At 35.4% G+C, this 18797-nt stretch overlaps 1 protein-coding gene and 1 long non-coding RNA gene across 6 annotated transcripts in view; one reads left to right on the forward strand and one right to left on the reverse strand.

Moving 5' to 3' along the window:
• The window catches only part of LOC102167692, a 120896-nt gene that overhangs the window by 65002 nt on the left and 37097 nt on the right, over positions 1-18797 (forward strand). The gene's annotated exons all lie outside the window — the stretch shown is intronic.
• PTPN12 (protein tyrosine phosphatase, non-receptor type 12) overlaps positions 1-18797 on the reverse strand; it is an 83056-nt gene that overhangs the window by 18614 nt on the left and 45645 nt on the right. For all 5 annotated transcript variants that reach the window (XM_021102557.1, XM_021102555.1, XM_021102556.1 and 2 more), the window contains exons 6-12: positions 18167-18238; positions 13678-13737; positions 12866-13008; positions 8879-8945; positions 7183-7260; positions 6991-7089; positions 1789-1874 (exon numbers count right to left, since the gene is read on the reverse strand). In XM_021102557.1, the coding sequence (XP_020958216.1) occupies positions 1789-1874; positions 6991-7089; positions 7183-7260; positions 8879-8945; positions 12866-13008; positions 13678-13737; positions 18167-18238 (605 nt within the window). The remainder of the gene's footprint in view (positions 1-1788; positions 1875-6990; positions 7090-7182; positions 7261-8878; positions 8946-12865; positions 13009-13677; positions 13738-18166; positions 18239-18797) is intronic.

The following is an 18797-nucleotide window of genomic DNA, read 5'->3' on the forward strand; positions in this document are numbered from 1 at the left end:
TAAAAAAACTCCTCAAGGAACAAGTAAATTGAGTGGCTTACTCACAACCTCAGAGCTAGTTAAATGGATGAAAAGGTTTTGAAGCTAATCATTCTGACTTTATCTAAATCCTTTCCATACTTCCATCTAATTGACTTAGCACCTATCCTGAAAGAAAGGGGAAGGCAAAGGGGGAAATAGGAATATGTACTGATTTTAACTATTATAAATGAGCTTAGTATGAAAGTAAAATCTAGAGAGAATAAACTCATCTCTGCTAGTAACGTTATTAAACGTCTTCTCATAACTTCAACATCCATACAACTTTTGACAATCATATTACTTTAGTCATGAGAAAATTGAAATAAATCTTAGCTAAAAATTTAGTTATACCAAATACCAAAAGATAAGCTATATAGCCAACAAGCACATGAAAAAGTACTAAACATCACTGATTATTAGAGAAATGCAAATCAAAACTACTGTGAGGTACAACTTCACACCAGTCAGAATGGCCATCATTAATAAGTCCACAAATAACAAATGCTGGAAAGGGTGTGGAGAACAGGGTACCCTCCTGCACTGCTGGCGGAAATGTAAATTAGTATAACCACAATGGAAAACAGTAAAATCTTAGAAAACCACACATAGAACTACCATATGACCCAGCAATCCCACTCTTGGGCATATATCCGGACAAAACTTTCCTTGAAAAAGACACATGCACCCGTATGTTCACTGCAGCTCTATTCACAAGAGCCAAGACATGGAAACAACCTAAATCTCCATCAACAGATGAATGGATTAAGATGTGGTACATGTACACAATGAAATATTACTCAGCCATAGAAAAGAATAATGCCATTTGCAACAACATGGATGGAACTAGAGATTCTCATACTAAGTGAAGTCAGAAAGAGAACAAAAACCATATGAAATCACTTACATCTGAAATATAATATACAGCACAAATGAACCTTTCCACAGAAAAGAAACACATGGACTTGGAGAACAGACCTGTGGTTGCCAAGGGAGAGGGGGAGGGAGTGGAATGGACTGGGAATCTGGGGTTAATAGATGAAACTACTGCATTTGGAATAGATAAGCAATGAGATCCTGATGTAGAGCACTGGGAACTTTATCTAGTCACTGATGGAGGATAATGTGAGAAAAAGAATGTATATATGTATATGTGACTGGATCACTTTGCTGTGCAGTAGAAAACTGACAGAACTGTAAACCAACTGTAATGGAAAAAATAAAACTCATTAAGTAAAAAAAACAAAAGATAAGTTATGGTTAACTCATGGTTATATCCACTGTTCTGGTAGAGTAAACTACTGAAATTTTATCCAAATTAAAAAGAATTTTTAGGAATTCCCATGGTAGTGCAGTGGTTAACGAATCCGACTAGGAACCATGAGGTTGCAGGTTCGATCCCTGGCTTTGCTCAGTGGGTTAAAAGATCTGGCATTGCTGTGAGCTGTGGTATAGGTCACAGGCGCAGCTCAGATCTCACGTTGCCGTGGCTCTGGCATAGGCTGGTGGCTACAGCTCCGATTAGACCCCTAGCCTGGGAACCTCCATATGCCTCAGGATCAGGCCTAGAAAAGGCAAAAAGACAAAAAAAAAAAAGAAAGAATTTTTATAGTACACCAGCTAAAAGAAAAATCAGCTGCCATACATATACTACATGCGAAACAAAAAGAATAAGAAAAGTTATAGACAATAACTTAGAAATATTCAGGATTTTTTGTTTAAGTAACAGTGAGTAAAAAGTATCCTTTCAAAGAAAATAAGGTACAATACCTGCGGGTCCTTGGTGGTTTTGGAGGAGGAGAATCTTGTTTGTCAGGATCTATGGAACTGACCATATTTTCTGTGTTAGTTTCATTCTGCCAAGAAAAAAAATGCTCATTAAAGTTAAGGGAAAAATAATTTTCCTTCTTCATGTTTCAAATAAATTGTTTCAGGGCTTTCAAATACTCAAAACAATGCTAAATTTTTGCCAAATAATAAAATGGGTGTTATATCCTCTATACATAAGCCTGAAAAACCAAATTCAATGAGAAAATTTATCAAAAACAGTTCCTCCCCAATTACAGAAAAACCAATCATATACAGCAGCATTTCAACATATCTCAACAAATTTCAAATCTATAAAGAAACAGATTTCCCAAGAAAGTAAAGATCAAAGAAGATCTTTTTTTCAAGCATCATTACTACATTAAACTTAACATGTTCAGATAGGGGGGAAAAAAAAAACAACAAAATAAGTCTTACATATTTCACCTTTCCCAAACTTTTGGGGACTTCTATTGCTACCTACTACTTTTAAACAGGTCCCAGAACTAACTTTGATCATTTCTTGCTCCACCATCCTTCTGTCACCACAGAATGCCCTAATCCATTAGGGCATAAAGCCCCTCTATCACTGCCTAACCAAATGGACACCCCCCAAAATAACGAGAGCACCCTCCCCCCACCTAGGGATAGCCAGTCACATGGACTAGTGAAATCATTAAGAGGAGTGATCCAGACTCAATACAGCTATAAGAACCTTAGGACTGTGACTAGAGAAGATGTGAAATTATCACATAAAACATTGTCTTGAATTAATTTCTGCCTCAGAAAAGACCTCATTTTTATATAGCTAGGCTGTATTAATTCTGGGCCAGAAAACAAGAATGATTTTCACCCTTGCCTACATCTCAGATAACTTTAGAAAAAAAAAAACTATCTTTGCATATACTGTGATTACTAAAAGAACTCTGAAACTGCTGACTTTTTTTTTAATCAAAACACTTACACTGTGTCCAAGGTGGCATTTTCTTTCCTTCTTTCTTTCTGAGTCTTCTAAGTTCGATCGATCTATCTATCCATCCATCCATCCATCCATCCATCCATCCATCCATCCATCCATCCATCTATCTATCTATCTATCCATCCATCTTTTTAGGGTCACACCTGCAGCATATGGAAGTTCCCGGGCTAGGGGCTGAAATGAACTGGAGCTGCAGCTGCTGGCCTATACCACAGCTCATGGCAACACTGGACCCTTAATTCAGAGAGCAAGGACAGGGATCAAACCTGTGTCCTCATGCACACTGGGATTTGTTACAGCTGAGCCATATTAGGAACTCCACACTGTGGCATTTTCTTTGTCTATATAACTGTATCTTGCCAGTGTCCTTTTCCACTAAGTACTTCCAGCAAAAAGAAACAAAGACTTCAACTTTCCAGCAATTTTTAATGTATCTGACTCTTAATATCAGATGCATTAGAAGTGTCTTACACATCTTACTATGTATCTTGTTCTGACCAAAACAAGAATTACGTTATGAGAATGAAAGCTTTCATCCTTAGTTATAGGCACCTACCAAAACAGCGAAATCTGTTGCTGGGATGGCTGCTATAGATAGGATGACCATAAAATTTTTTGTCCAAATTAGGGCTTTTATACCTAGACAAGGAGTATAAACTGGTTTTTGCTTGAGGTTAATCAGGACTTTTGGTTTACACTTTTAGATCCTCAGATGTTTTACACTTTTAGATTCAGAGGTTAATGGCACTTTGCATCATAAAGATTCCTATCACATATTAATGATTCTTTTGCTTATTACTTCTATTAAGTAAACAATCATGCTCCATAACACTCATTAATATTTTTGTACCAAAATATATAAATATATCTTTAAATAAAGAATAAACGTTAAAGAATAAAGTTTAAATAAAGATTAAGGATGAACCATATGAAAATGCTTCTATATTATAGAACTATAACACTCATTAATATTTTATATACCAAAATATATAAATATTATCATTAAATAAAGAATAAAGGTTAAATAAAGTTTAAATAAAGATTAAGGATGAACTAAATGAAAATGCTTCTATATTATTGAACTATTTCTGCCCTTCAAAAAGTTTTTTAGGAGTTCCCGTCGTGGCGCAGTGGTTAATGAATCCGACTAGGAACCATGAGGTTGCAGGTTCGATCCCTGCCTTGCTCAGTGGGTTAACGATCCGGCGTTGCCGTGTACTGTGGTGTAGGTTGCAGACACGGCTCGGATCCCGTGTTGCTGTGGCTCTGGCGTAGGCCGGTGGCTACAGCTCCGATAAGACCCCTAGCCTGGGAACCTCTATATGCCGTGGAGCGGCCCCAAAGAGATAGCAAAAAAAAAAAAAAAAAAAAAAAAGTTTTTTAATAGCACAGCATGAATTACCTCATGTCATATCAAGTCAAATGAGTATACCTAACATACACACACACACACACACACAAAACAACTATAGGTTTTCAGAGCATTCTGAAACAGGAAGTAAGGCATTGCAGATCTGTATATGAAAGGTACTCAAAAGTAAGCAGTGGAGAGGACACAAAAATGTAAAGGACAAAGACATAACTTCAAGAACTATATAGTGTGGTAGTATCATTAGGCAAAAAAATGAGAGGGTAATAAACACATTAAGTGATAAAATCAGTATACTGAAGTTATGAAATCAGTGAAAGGAGATGTTATAAGTGAAAATATTAGAAATACAGTTGCAAAAATATTAAAAAGTTGAGAATAAAAGGTAGCATGTAGAATAGTGGATAAGATAAAAGCAGTGGATAAGACACTGACAAAGAACAGAAAAGGAAAGCACGGAACACATGGGAATGGAAGAAGAGAGAGTAAGAGTATTTGCAGGCAAATGACAACATGTAACAAAGGAAAGGTCTCATAAAGGATCATCATTCTGGGGTGAATGAGAGAATGGTGAAGCCATTAACGGAAAGGACCAACAGAGGAAAAAAGAACTTCTGGAGGACGTAAGCTCTCTGAGCATGTTAAACTTCTTATCATTAAAGGACTCGATGTGGCAATACAGAAATGCAACTCAGAGAGCCACTGACCACACAGCATGACAAAACTCCCCAGTCACTGAACTTCAAAATAGAACAATGTTCTCCTTGGATTCCTAGGTTTTACCTATGTTTGCTGTACATTTTTGTCTTCTAATGCTTTTTTATCTACAGCTTTTGTCCCCGTATTTGTCATAATGTTCACAGCTCGCTTTGGCTGATTTTATTGTCAGTTAAAACCACCACTGCCAGTTAAAACAACCACCAACTTTTGAAGTTGAAAGGAATTTTAGAAATTAAATAGTCCAAGAGTTCCTTCTATGGCTCAGTGGGCTAAAGGATCCAGCGTTGCCACAGCTATGGTATTGGTTGCAGCTGCAGCTTGGATCAATCCCTGGCCTGGGAACTTGCACATGCCATAGGTGCAGACATGAAAAAAAAAGAAGAAAGAAGAGTTTAAAAAAAAAGAAATTAAATAATCCATTGGAGATTAGGTTCTAGTGTATCTTCCTGTTTCAAGCAGAGCTTGCTGAAGTTGTTTTTTTTTTAAACTTTTTGACCACCTTGACCCATTTCACTGAAGTTATTTTGTATATTAATTATCTGCACATAACAGAGCTGTATCAAGGCCCACAAAAGAAAAAAATGAGAACCTAATTATCAATCTTAAGGATATAGTATCTGCTGCAGAACAAAATGAACATTAAAACAGAGTATGTTAAAAAATTTAAAAATAGAAGTTCCCATCATGGTGCAGTGGTTAATGAATCTGACTAGGAACCATGAGGTTGCAGGTTTGATCCCTGGCCTTGCTCAGTGGGTTAAGGATATGGCACTGCTGTGAGCTGTGGTGTAGGTTGCAGACACAGCTCGGATCCAGTGTTGCTGCGGCTCTGGTGTAGGCCGGTGGCTACAGCTCTGATTAGACCCCTAGCCTGGGAACCTCCATGTGCCTTGGGAAACAGCCCTAGAAAAGGCAAAAAGACAAAAAAAAAAAAAAAATTTTAAATACATTTGAGGAGAAAAGATTCAGAACTCAATAATATCACATCTAAAATGCACAGCACAAGCATAATAGATGGACCACAGCACAAACTACTGTTGGTATCATCCTAGAATTGAAAATCCTGGTGTTGATAACTGGTGGTAATATTTTTTATATGTAAGATAAAAAGGCATGTGTGCATACCTTAGAGATGCTTGCCTACTGAAGTGTTTCTAAATCCCAAGTCAAATGCTACTAGATTCCAAAATAAAATTTCTCTTTATATCTCCTACTCCAGGAAGTGATTTTAGTTGTAAACACTTCTAACAGATAACATTTATTATTAAGTCATATTGCTGATTAGCATTTCTACAAATTTCTTCAAAAATAAATCTGGAATACACAACTTGTTTTAAGAGCTTTTCTAAATTCCTTAACTTTACTTCTAAATTATCAGAGAAATCAAGAATAGAGATTTATAATTGTGGTCCTGTAATTTTACTTAATTAAGAGCATGTACAGGAATTCCTGTTGTGGCTCAGCAGAAACAAACCTATTATCCATAGGACATAGGTTTGATCTCTGGCCTTGCTCAGTGGGTTAAAGATCCGGCATTGCCATGAGCTGTGGTATAGGTCGGAGACGCAGCTCGGATCTGGTGTTGCTGTGGCTGTGATGTAGGCTGGCAACTACAGCTCTGATTCAACCCCTAGCCTGGGAATCTCCATATGCTGTGGGGGTGGCCCTAAAAAGCAAAATAAAGTAAGGTAAAATAAAATAAAATATGTACAAAATAACAACAAAGCTTTATATCATCAAGACAAAATAAAATTCATGGAGAATCAACTTAGAATAATTTGGTTGGGTGGAAGGAAAGAAGAGAGAAAAATGCAGTTAATTTTTTTAAAGTAATTTATAGGTAAAACAATATTGAATTATATAACTTTTGACTAAGATCTATATTCATAACTATATTTTATTTATAATATTATTTAACTTGTATTGCATCATTAAATATCACCATAGAGATTCAAACAGGAAGAAGAAAAGTTAAATAAAAATAACTAATGGATATTTTCATGTTAGATAAAACACAAGGTGAAAATTAAAAAAGCTAAATATCACAACTTGGTAAAAAGTAAAAGTTTTCTAAAATGAGTAAGTCGAGAATACCTACCACTCCATCAGGAATTTTCTGCACTCCATGAATTTCATATAGTTGTAGCTGTTTCTCAAATAATTGGGCAATAGCTCTATGAACAAGTTCGTATTGCTCCTATTAGGGAGATGAAATAATAAAGGAAAAGACATTTAAAAAAAATAAGGCATTTATAAAATATAGTTAATAAAGCAAAACAAAAAACTATACCTTAGTTTGTACTGCAGAATGCCTCTGTGTTCTCATTTCTTGTATTAAGTTAAAAACATTAAATTCCTCTGGTATTTTCTAAAACAGAGAATTTAATACATGAACTCTGGACAACTGTTCAGAAAAATAATAAGAATAGTCTTCAACTTTTCATATATATCTTTTCTACATGTATACCTTATATACTTGGATAAGTGAAAATATTTCTTGAACACTATGTACCATGTATCATACACTGTGCTTGGGATTATGGATACAGAGCTAATTTTGACCTTTAGCAGTCAGCTAGTGAGTTAGATAGATATGTAAACAGATAAATGTCCAGCCAATGTACGGTTGCAATACAGTGGGAATAAAAATGCTATGACTAACTCTGATTGATATGTGAGAGAAAAGAGAAGGAAATATACATAAGCATGACAGATGAAATGTATAATCTATGGGGAATTGAGAAGCTTGATATAGATAAAACCTAAGACTTAATGAAGGAGAGTTGTTCAAAGGAGGAGAAAAGATTAGGCAATTTGGCATTAGACTGTAAACAAAAGATTTGAACTCATTCTATAGGCCAGTTTCCTGGGCTGGCTATATAAGGACCAGCTAAGAGAGCTACATCTCTGGAGACTATAAAACATCCTAGAAAATGTGTTTTATTAAGGAGTTCCCATTGTGGCTTAACGGTAACAAACCTGACTAGTATCCATGAGGATGCAGTTTCGATTCCTGGCCCCACTCAGTGCATTAATGATCCAGCATTGCTATGAGCTGCAGTATAGGTTGCAGACGCAGCTCAGATCTGACATGGCTGTGGCTATAGGCTTGCAACTACAGCTCTGATTCAACCCCTAGTCTGGGAACTTCCATATACTGTGGGTGTGGCCCTAAAAAAATCCTATAAGGCTATGAAGAATAAAAGCTTCTACCTAATGCATAGTAAATAAACGTACTGTAGAACCAACAAATAAACCAAATCTACATACAGTGAGACCTGTGTTTTTCAAATCTACCATGAGGGCTATATCTTTATATTCTCCATAGTATCAAACCCAGTTTCTTGAAAATAGCAGTGATAGCAATAATAATAGCAATAGTAATAAAAACCAACAATAAATTGAGCACTTGCAACATGTCACACATAGGTCTAAAGAACTTTACAAAATTAAGAATTTACTTAATTCTTATGAGTTATTAACATTATGATCCCCATTTACAGATGAAGAAATCTAAGCACAGTTAGAATAAGACATTCGACCAAGATCCCACAGCTAATAAATGACAGAGCCAGAATTTTAACCACAGAAGTTTGGTTCCAGTCAGCATTCTTAACCACCATACTACATATGTTTCCAGTTAGGCATAAATATTTACTGAATTGATTACACTTATATATAGAATAAATATAGACGGCAACAGGGATGCTATATTTGGAAAAGTTAATGCAGAATTTACATCCCTAATGTGGGTATTAATTCATCCAGAACAAACGGATGACAACATGTTTCCTTGTTGCCCAGTGTATTACCTCAAGGTACTTTGCATCATTTATACCTTTACTGTCTTCATCGCATACACAGCAAAGCTATTTCTAAAAAAGTAATGTGTAGCAAAACATATGCTATAATTTATTCAGCAAATCATTAAGTTGAAAATCATAGTAGATCAACTGGATATATTGCTACATAAAAATTATTCTTACCCCAGCTTTTAGTAAATTCCACGTATAATCTATGGCACAAATGGCACCTGTTCTTCCACAGCCTGCACTATGGATATAAAATTGGAAAAAACAATTTGATATTTGTGATAAAAGAACTGTAAAATAAATGTGGCTGGATATGTTAATATTCATAAGTAAAAAATCATTTAAGAAATTTAACAAATTCTACTTATTTATGGAAACAAACCACAACTTAAAATTTGTGCATGGCAAACATCCTTAACATTAGAATTTATATCTTGTTTTTATTTAATTTAAGGAACTTCCAAAAGTAGTTCATCGAATACCTAGAAGTCTTCACTTTGGAAGTCTAAGTCTATCTCAGAAAACCTTGTCTAGCTAACTATCTTGTAGAGACAAATTTATTTTTATGTTCAAGATGGCTCCAGTGCTTTACAGTAGAGGAGGAAACTCTATCATTTCAATCTGCAAAATCTATAGGAAAGATGAAGAAGGCTACAAGCCCTAGAAACCAGTTTGAACACCAGCAGTGATTTCACCAAAGAAACAAAGGCTGCTAATGCTCTCTAATATCCTAAAGAACTAACAGAACCTGGAGAAAGTAAACACCACAGATTTGTTATTTTAAAACATGACAAAAATACTTTAAGGCAACTGATTTTCAACTAGAGGGAGATATATGCTCCTAAGGGATTGAGAATCACTATGTAATTAAAGATATTACTGACATCACCTTAGTAATTTTAGACAGAAAAAAAGTTGGGCAGCACTTTAGGGCATATTTTGAAAACTTTAGAAATATCAGTAGTTTGTTAAACATGTAATCTAAGAAAGTACATTATAAAGTACATTGTAAGCAACATAGGATTTTTATGAAGCTCTTAACGATAAACATCAATATTAATTTTTAACCACTTGATATATTTTCAGTTCTGCACATCAAAACATTTCTAGAATTTTAGAGTTAAGAGTCACTAGGGTTAAATGATATATATTTAAATCTGATGGTTAAAATGGGATACTACAGAGACAGACAAGTGGATCAGTCAAACACAACAGAAAATTCAGAAACAGGTAAGTATTTGGTGAATTCTTCAATTAAAGAGGAAAGATAGGAGTTCCCAACATGATGCAGCAGAAACAAATCCAACTAGGAACCAGGAGACTGCAGGTTTGATCCCTGGCCTCGCTCAGTGGGTTAAGGATCTGGCATTGCCATGAGCTGTGGTGTAGGTCACAGATGCGGCTCGGATCTGGGGTTGCTGTGGCTGTGGTGTAGGCCGAAAGCTGTAGCCCTGATTAGACCCCTAGACTGGGAACCTCCATATGCCATGGTTACAGCCCAATATAAAAAAAAAAAAAGGGAGAAGGAGATATACCATTTAATAAATGGTACAGGAAAAGTGAAAGCAAACGTTAAATTCTTACCTTCATCATAAAAATATTCCAGATGGATTAAAAATGTAATGTTTACAAACTGTGCAGTTTTATGCACTAGTGTTAGGGAAAGACTTTCTAAGCATAGCTCAATGGACAGAAATCATAAATGAAGGTAGTCACAACTCTTACTACATAATATTTTAAAAATAATTTATGTGTGGCAAAACATAGGCAGAATAAAAACCATGACTTACAACATGACTACAAGTTAACATCGTCAATATATAATGTATAATTATTAAGAGATGAAAATAATTGGTAACATATACAAACAAGCAATTCACAAAAGAATATAAATGAAGAAAAATATGGCTTGCCTGTCACACTGACACTGAAACCAAAAGGAAACAATATTCGGGAAAGTATGGGGAAATGGGCACTCCGACTAATGAGCAGTAGTAGGCTTAATTATGAGCATCAACTTTATGGATAACAAATTTTAAAATATGTATTAAATTACAAAAAAGTTCGTATCTTCTGACTTAGAAATCTCACTTTTGGATATCTATTCTAATGAATTACTGATGTGCTCAAAGCTTTCACCAAAAAACTGCCCACAGGACACTTAAATTGTTGTTTAAAATAGCTGGAAATAGGAGTTCCTATTGTGGCGCAGCAGAAACAAATCTGACTAGGAACTACAAGATTGCAGGTTCGATCCCTGGCTTTGCTTAGTGGGTTACCAATCCACCGCTGCCATGAGCTATGGTATAGGCTAGTGGCTACAGCTCCAATTAAACCCCTAGCCGGGGAACTTCCACATGCCATGGGTGCGGCCCTAAAAAAGACTAAATTAATAAATAAATAAATAAATAATAAAATAGCTGAAAACAAATGGGATAATATGATATGCCAAGAATGGAGGTTAAATATAAAACACAGTGCAGTCATAATGAACTGCATAAGAATATTTATATGACTTATTTAGATGTACATAATGTATCAAATGGGGAAATATTCTTTAAAAAATACTATACACACATTGAAAGGACATATACTAAAGTATTAAAATCAGTCATCTTGGGAGTTCCTGTTGTGCCCTAGCAAGTTAGGAACCCAACTAGTATCCATGAGGATATAGGTTCGATCCCTGGCCCCATTCAGGGGGTAAAGATCCGGCATTGCTGTGAGCTGTGACAAAGGTCAAAAATGCAGCTAGATCTGGCTTTGCAGTGGCTGTGGCCCTCAGGTGCAGCTCTGATCTGATCCCTGGACTGGGAATTTCCATATGCCACAGGTGTAGCCCTAAAAAAAAAGGCAGAAAAAAAAAAGTCATCTCTAGTGGGATCTGAATGACTCCGTTTATGTATGTGTTTTCTAAGTCACTTTAGTTACATTATTTTGGTTGTTAAAAAATATTAAATGATATAGTTATCTTTTAAAGGAAAATCTTCCTATCATACTGGATTTATCAACTATATACACTGACTAGACAATATTGATAAAACAATTTCTTTATCTTTTGATTCTACAAGATCTTTTTCTTTTTAACCAGTTAACTACTTAATTAAAAAGTCAACTAACCACTGAATTAACTACAGAAAACATTTTTTAATTAACCAGGTTTTTACTGATTCCCACATCTCAATAAGCAAGTCACCTCTCCGGCCCATAAATAAAAAGCAGCCCTTTCACTTCACTAATATAGACATCACAATCCAACCAACTGGCTAAGAAAACTATCTTTGGTGTTACATCTTCACTAATATCTTTTAACTATTTAATTAACCAGTAAATTGAAGTCTAAGACATTCATTTACTTTTTGCAACAAATGCGAATGCAGACATGTCACTTAAAAAGATAGATTGCAGTTTTATGAAGCATTATGGTATTTTTTTTTTCCTTTGGCTTTTTAGGGCCACACCTGTGGCATATGGAAGTTCCCTGGCTAGGGGTCTAATCGGAGCTACAGCAGCTGGCCTACCCTGCAGCCACAGCCCCGCCAGATCTGAGCTGCGTCTGTGACCTACACCACAGCTCACGGCAATGCTGGATCCTTAACCCACTGGGTGAGGCCAAGGATCGAACCCGCACCCTCAAATATACTAGTCAGATTCATTTCCACAGCACCACAATTTTAAGTCTTCTAGAAGAATCTAATATAAAATAAAAATTAAGAGAAGAAAAATTGCCCCAGGATTCAAAGCTTTTATTATTTGGAAATCCATATAATGATCTAAGAAATTCCTTAGATAGGAAACAGGTTTCAAAATACCAAATATTACCCATATTATAATGTCACCTCTATTCCAAATTATTACAATATTTAGGGGAGTTCCCGTCATGGCACAGTGGTTAACGAATCCGACTAGGAACCATGAGGTTGCGGGTTCGGTCCCTGCCCTTGCTCAGTGGGTTAAGATCCGGCGTTGCCGTGAGCTGTGGTGTAAGTTGCCGACGCGGCTTGGATCCAGCGTTGCTGTGGCTCTGGCGTAGGCTGGTGGCTACAGCTCTGATTCGACCCCTAGCCTGGGAACCTCCATATGCCACGGGAGCGGCCCAAGAAATGGCAAAAAGACAAAAAGACAAAAAAAAAAAAAAAAATTTAGAAGATTCTTTTGTACCTGCAATGAATACAAATAGGCACATCTTCATGTTCCTGGTATTTCCTCATTAAGCTTATCATATCCAGAATAGAATCAAATGATGAGGGAACATCATGGTCTGGCCAGTTGACATAATGAAATTGATAAAGCCTACGAGATTCCTTCAAGAATAGAAATTCAATAATTATGAAAACACAGGTGCAAATTCTAAAGCATATAGAAAAGCTGTACATCTCACCTTACTGCCATTTCTAAGATATGTATACTGTATTTAGCACCTTAAAAAAACAAACAAACAAACAAACAAAAAAATAGCCTACATTTATAGACTACTTATCACATACCAAGTATTGATCTAAGGGCTTCACATGTAACAATTTACTTAATCCCCATTTAACACCACGGGGACGGTATCATTAATACTATCCTCATTTTATGGGTAAGGAAATTGAGACAGAAAGAGTAATTTGCAAACTGTTTCAAAGCAAGTGGCAGATGAGGGATCTAAAAGCTGGCAGTCTTACCTCCAAAACTTGTACTTTAACTATTACACTACATATACTATTTAATTAGTCTAGAGTATTAAATGGATGAGCAATACACCATAAGCACTGTTAGAATCTATTGTAATTAGAAGGCTAATAGAATATTTATTACTTTAATTGATAAACATAAGGCTCAAGATACTAAATAATGTATTATATCTGATTTTCATTGTTTTATATAACTAAAAAAACAAATCTCCTTAACTATGTAAGATAGTATACTATTTATATATCTTCTCTTTAAAAACTATCCTTAGAAATAACCTCTCATTGGAAAATACTTACATTCTGAAATTCAAGTAATAGTGTCCTAATGAAGTAGTCAGTTCTTGCCTGTTCAGCTTCCTAAGTAAAGAGAAACACTTGTTATTAAGAACATAAAACAAAAACATACACACCAAAACAAACAATAACCTCATATTTAAAGTTCACAATATAAAATTAACCTTTAAAATTCCAGGTGTGCCTGATAATTATAAAAACAACCATTCTGAAAGTCATCAATTTGTTTATCTAAGTTCTACTTGGAACTTTTTTTTTTAAGCAGAAGTATCTGTTAATCAATTACTTAGCTAGGAGTCTATCATCTAATAAAATATCTGCAAAGTAACAGCCATCCCCAGAATCATGTAACAGATTATCACCTACACACAAAATGTCACTTCTTAGGACCTATAAACATCTTCAACCATTTTATCTTTCCATAAAGCCTTATTAAAATTCAACTATGAATTAACTGGATGCCAACTGGGGAAGGAAAAGGATGCATTCGGAAAATCCCAAATTATCATTCTGATTGATGACAACATAACCATGTTAAAAGTCTCTTACTGTCATCTGTTAATGTATTGGAATGAAGCCTCTGTATCAGTTTCTCACTAAGCAAACTATTCTCTTTGCCTTTTTAATTAAAATTACAAATAGTCTACACAGTGATTGTCAAGAGCAATAAGGTATGCTGCTTTATTAATAAAAAATTCAGTATTACTCCTTTAATTTTTTTAAACTATAGTAGTTTATTTTGAACTTTTTAAATAATAAAAAGGGGAAAGTATGTTTTTATATTCATCGAATTGGAGTATGGATGAAAACATTGGACTTAACCTTTCCTCACCTATAAAAGGTGAGATAGAGATTTTTGTTTTTGTGGGCTTTATTATAAAGTCTGTTTGCTCAACTTTGCTGTTGTTTTCACAAATATGTAAATTAATGGATGTGGTTGTACTCCACTAAAACTTTACTCACAGAACAGGTAGTGGGCTAGACAAACCCAAGGATATTGTGCTGATAATTTGGTCTGAGTGGATATATGCAGCAACATACTTCTCAGCTCCTGCTGGCCAGTCCCCTACCTTTCACCAACACTTTCCCCCACTTCTCATCCTTAAACTGAGAGAGCTCCTGACTAGTGTCCTCTCTCAGTCTCAAACACTCTGACTGCCAAGTAGAGTCAAGTCACTTACTTCGGTTATTTTTAATAACTTGCTTTCTATTTACAAATTTGGTTTTTGGGAGTTCCTATTGTGGCTTAATGGAAATGAATCTGACTAGCATCCATGAGGACGCAGGTTTGATCCCTGGCCTCACTCAGTGGGTTAAGGATGAGCTGTGGTGTAGGTCACAGACACCACTTAGATATGGCGTTTTTGTGGCTGTGGTCAGGCTGGTAGCTACAGCTCTGATTTGACCCCAGCCTGGGAACCTCTGTATGCCTTGGGCGTGGCCCTAAAAAAAAAAAAAAGATTTTTGCTTTTATCAGTGATAACAAATACTGACTTGTCTGAAACAACAAGACAATTACTTCCCATTTTGAAACCCTGAAAGAAAAATTTTGCTTCTCAGCATACATCAGTCCCAACATTGACAAATCAAACCAGCTGTTACTAATCAAATCAAACTTATTAAGAGGACTTTTTTTTTTAATTAAAAAAAATATTATGGCCACACTCGCGGCACATAGAAGTTCCTGGGCCAGGGACTGAATCTGAGCTGCAGCTGCAACCTACACTACAGCTGTGGCAATACCGGAGGACTTCTTAAAATTACCTTTTAGCGCAATTAAAAAGTCAACCAGGAGTTCCCATCATGGCTCAGTGGTAACAAACCTGACTAGTATCCATGAGGATGCGAGTTCGATTCCTGGCCTTTCTCAGTGGGTTAAGGATCTGGTGTTGCTGTGAGCTGTGGTGTAGGTTGCAGATGCAGCTCAAATTTGGCATTGCTGTGGCTGTGGAGTAGGCCAGCGGCTACAGCTCCAATTCGACCCCTAGCCTGGGAACTTCCGTATGCTGCAGCTAAAAAGTAAAAGAAAAAAAGCCAACAAAAAAGCCAATTCATCTTTTTCCAAACTATAAACTATTGCTTACTTTTTCTATTCAGTTGTTTACTATTCCTGATCCCCAACTGTTCAAAAATTTCAAGTTGTTTTGTTGTTTACTATTATAAGCACTATATGTTGTCACTTGAATTGTGACATTCAGTATAATTATCTTATTACATTTAAATTTACAAATGTTCAACACAACCACACTGCACAGAACTAGGCTTCCTGGACTAAGAACTTAATATTGTAGAACACTTTCTGAATTGGTAAGGCAGAAGGTGTTTCCTCACAGAAATACAATATAGTTATGTATTAGTTTTTATTCATTCCAAATAATATGAAATGTTTTATGATTTTTAAAATTTTTATATTTAATCAACAAACAATTAATTATAACCAGGATTTTAGAGTACTGACTGCATATTAAATCCAGGCAGTTTACTATGAATTACAGTTAACATTACAAAAATGAGACTGCATTTAAAAGGAGTCTGTGTAACACAATTTTAGTCCTTTTCTACATCAACCTAGAAAACACTAAATTTAGGATACACATCAGGAATTCAGGGGACATAAGTACAAATAAATCATACAGTTAGATTTCTTGAATTAACCAATGAAAAATAAAATTATAGAAATTATATCTCATTTAACTATGGAAAACAAGGTCAAAAACAAGCAATTCTGAAATGGGGAATGTGAAGATTAATTTTATATGTAATGTGGCTGGGCCATGGTGTGCTCAGAGACTTGGTCATAGATTATTCTTGATATTCCTGAGGGAGTTTTGAGGTGTGATTAACATTTAGATCAGTGGGCTTTGAGTAGACCAGACTGCTCTCTCTAATGTAGCTGCCCCTCATCCAATCAGTTAAGGTATGAATAAAACAAAGGACCAGCCTCCTCCAAGTAAGAGAGAATTTTCTAGAAGACTGCTTTCATCTGTAACACTGGCTCTTCCTGGTTCTACAGCAGAATGTCTTTGGACTAGAGCTGAACATCAGTTTGCCTGGGTCTTTAGTCTGCCCACCTTCAGACTAGAACTGCTGTATTTGCTCTCTTGGGCTCTAGACTCTTGGTCTTCAGACTGAAAATGAGGCATCAACTATTCCTGGGTCTCCAAAATGTCTACCCACTCCTAAAGATTTTGAACTTGCCAGCCTCCATAATCACATGAGCCAATTCCTTAGGCTAAATCCCCCCCCACCGACATCCTATTGCTTCTGTTTCTCTGGAAAACCCTGACTAATATAGGGAAGGTTATTTAATTTCCATGTGTGCTTAAACACGGTCTTTTGAGTTGAATAAATAAGACAATATATTTCTGGCAAGTGATTAAAAAAGATACAATCAGGTGTAACCCAAAGTAAATTGTTGGGTCTATTTCTAAAGCTCTCTTATATATTTTACTTATTTTTTTGTGTTTCTCCTCCTTTGTTTTTGTCTTTTAATTCAATTTCTAAGATTTGTGCTGTTAGTTTTTGTTTGTTTGTTCTTGCTTTTTAGAGCCGTGCCTGAAGCATATGGAAGTTCCCAGGCTAGGAGATAAAGCCGCTGGTTAAAATTGCAGCCACAGCAATACCAGATCCAAGCCACGTCTGCAACCTACACCACAGCCTACGGCAATGGTGGATACCCAACCTACTGAGCGAGATCAGAGATGGAACCTGAATCCTTACGGATACTAGTCAGAATCGTTAACCGCTGAGCCACTACAGGAACCCTCTATGCTATTAGTTTTAGAACTTGAATTTAATTCATTTCCAGAGCTCATTAAATAGATATATATTTTTAAGTTTCATATCATATTTTCTGTCATAAAGGATCAATCTCTTTCAGGATGGACGTTCTCAAACCCATCTTTGTATATAATTATGACAATCATGGAGAGAATAATATAGATACCATCAAAAACTATATCTCAGTCATCAAGGGTCTCTCATTTATTGAATTTATTGAAACTAATACTTTATACCACTTTTCAAATAGATCAAAGCATAGTTATTCAGTTACTCTTATATACATAACACTTATGATCAACTTATATACAAAGACTAACACAGAATTAACAGAATTATTTAATAAGGTTCAAGGAAATTATAAATTTATGAAAAACCATTCTCAAAGCTTCTTAATTTAAAAGTAGTAAGAGAGTGCCCACTGGGTTAAAGGATCAAACATTGCTGCAGCTGTGATGTAGGTCATAGCTGTAGCTCAGATTCAGTCCCCAGCCTGGGAAATTCCACATGCCATGGACATGGCCATAATAAGAAAGAAATAAAAGTAGTATAAAAATAAACACTATTAATGTTGTTTATTATAATTCGGTATAGATTTTTATGGAAACACTGAGTGCTTGCTTGGCTTACATAAAACAATGTTCATACCATATTTTAATTATTTATCAGTCTAGCATGCCCATTTTCTGATTAAATAAAAATAGGTACTTACACAAGAAATTTTAAATGGTGCAAATGTTATAGGGTCTTCTCCATACAAAGGCCAGTAACGCTCACATTTTTTCTGTTGTTCAAAAAAAAAAAAAGTAAATAATCATTAATTTGTTTTACTAGAACTTTTACAAATATCTTGTGTTCAGCTTGTTGTCTTCCCAGAAAACAGAAAAACTAACATTAGTACGCAAAGAGCTAGGAGGACTCAGACTTATCCAACTCTTTTTAAAGGTGAGCTATTGTGTCCTCTCCAAGATTAGTCATAAGAGCCTTATAAGCTCTCTCTTTTCCAACAGACATTATTAAAGTTCTTTTTTCCTTCTAAAAATAATTTTTGTACATATATTATTTCAAAAAGTATCCAAACAATCACACTATACATGTATACGTTTTTCATTGCTAGCTGCTTGGTCTACAGAGTAGACTCCAAAGATCCTCCTCTGGAAAAGAAAAACTGCTTTTTAAAAAAGTACCTGGGGTTTTCAGCTGTGAAAACAGAAAAAATATACTACATTTTATCTTGACTGTGGGTAATGATGGTTGCATGTTTCTAATTTCTACGTGTTTCCATCTTTGTGATAAGATGCTTTAATAAATCTCTTAAATATTTAAAAAAAAAAAAAAAAAGT

Source organism: Sus scrofa, chromosome 9 (genome assembly GCF_000003025.6).
Source record: "Sus scrofa isolate TJ Tabasco breed Duroc chromosome 9, Sscrofa11.1, whole genome shotgun sequence".
Taxonomy (NCBI): domain Eukaryota; kingdom Metazoa; phylum Chordata; class Mammalia; order Artiodactyla; family Suidae; genus Sus; species Sus scrofa.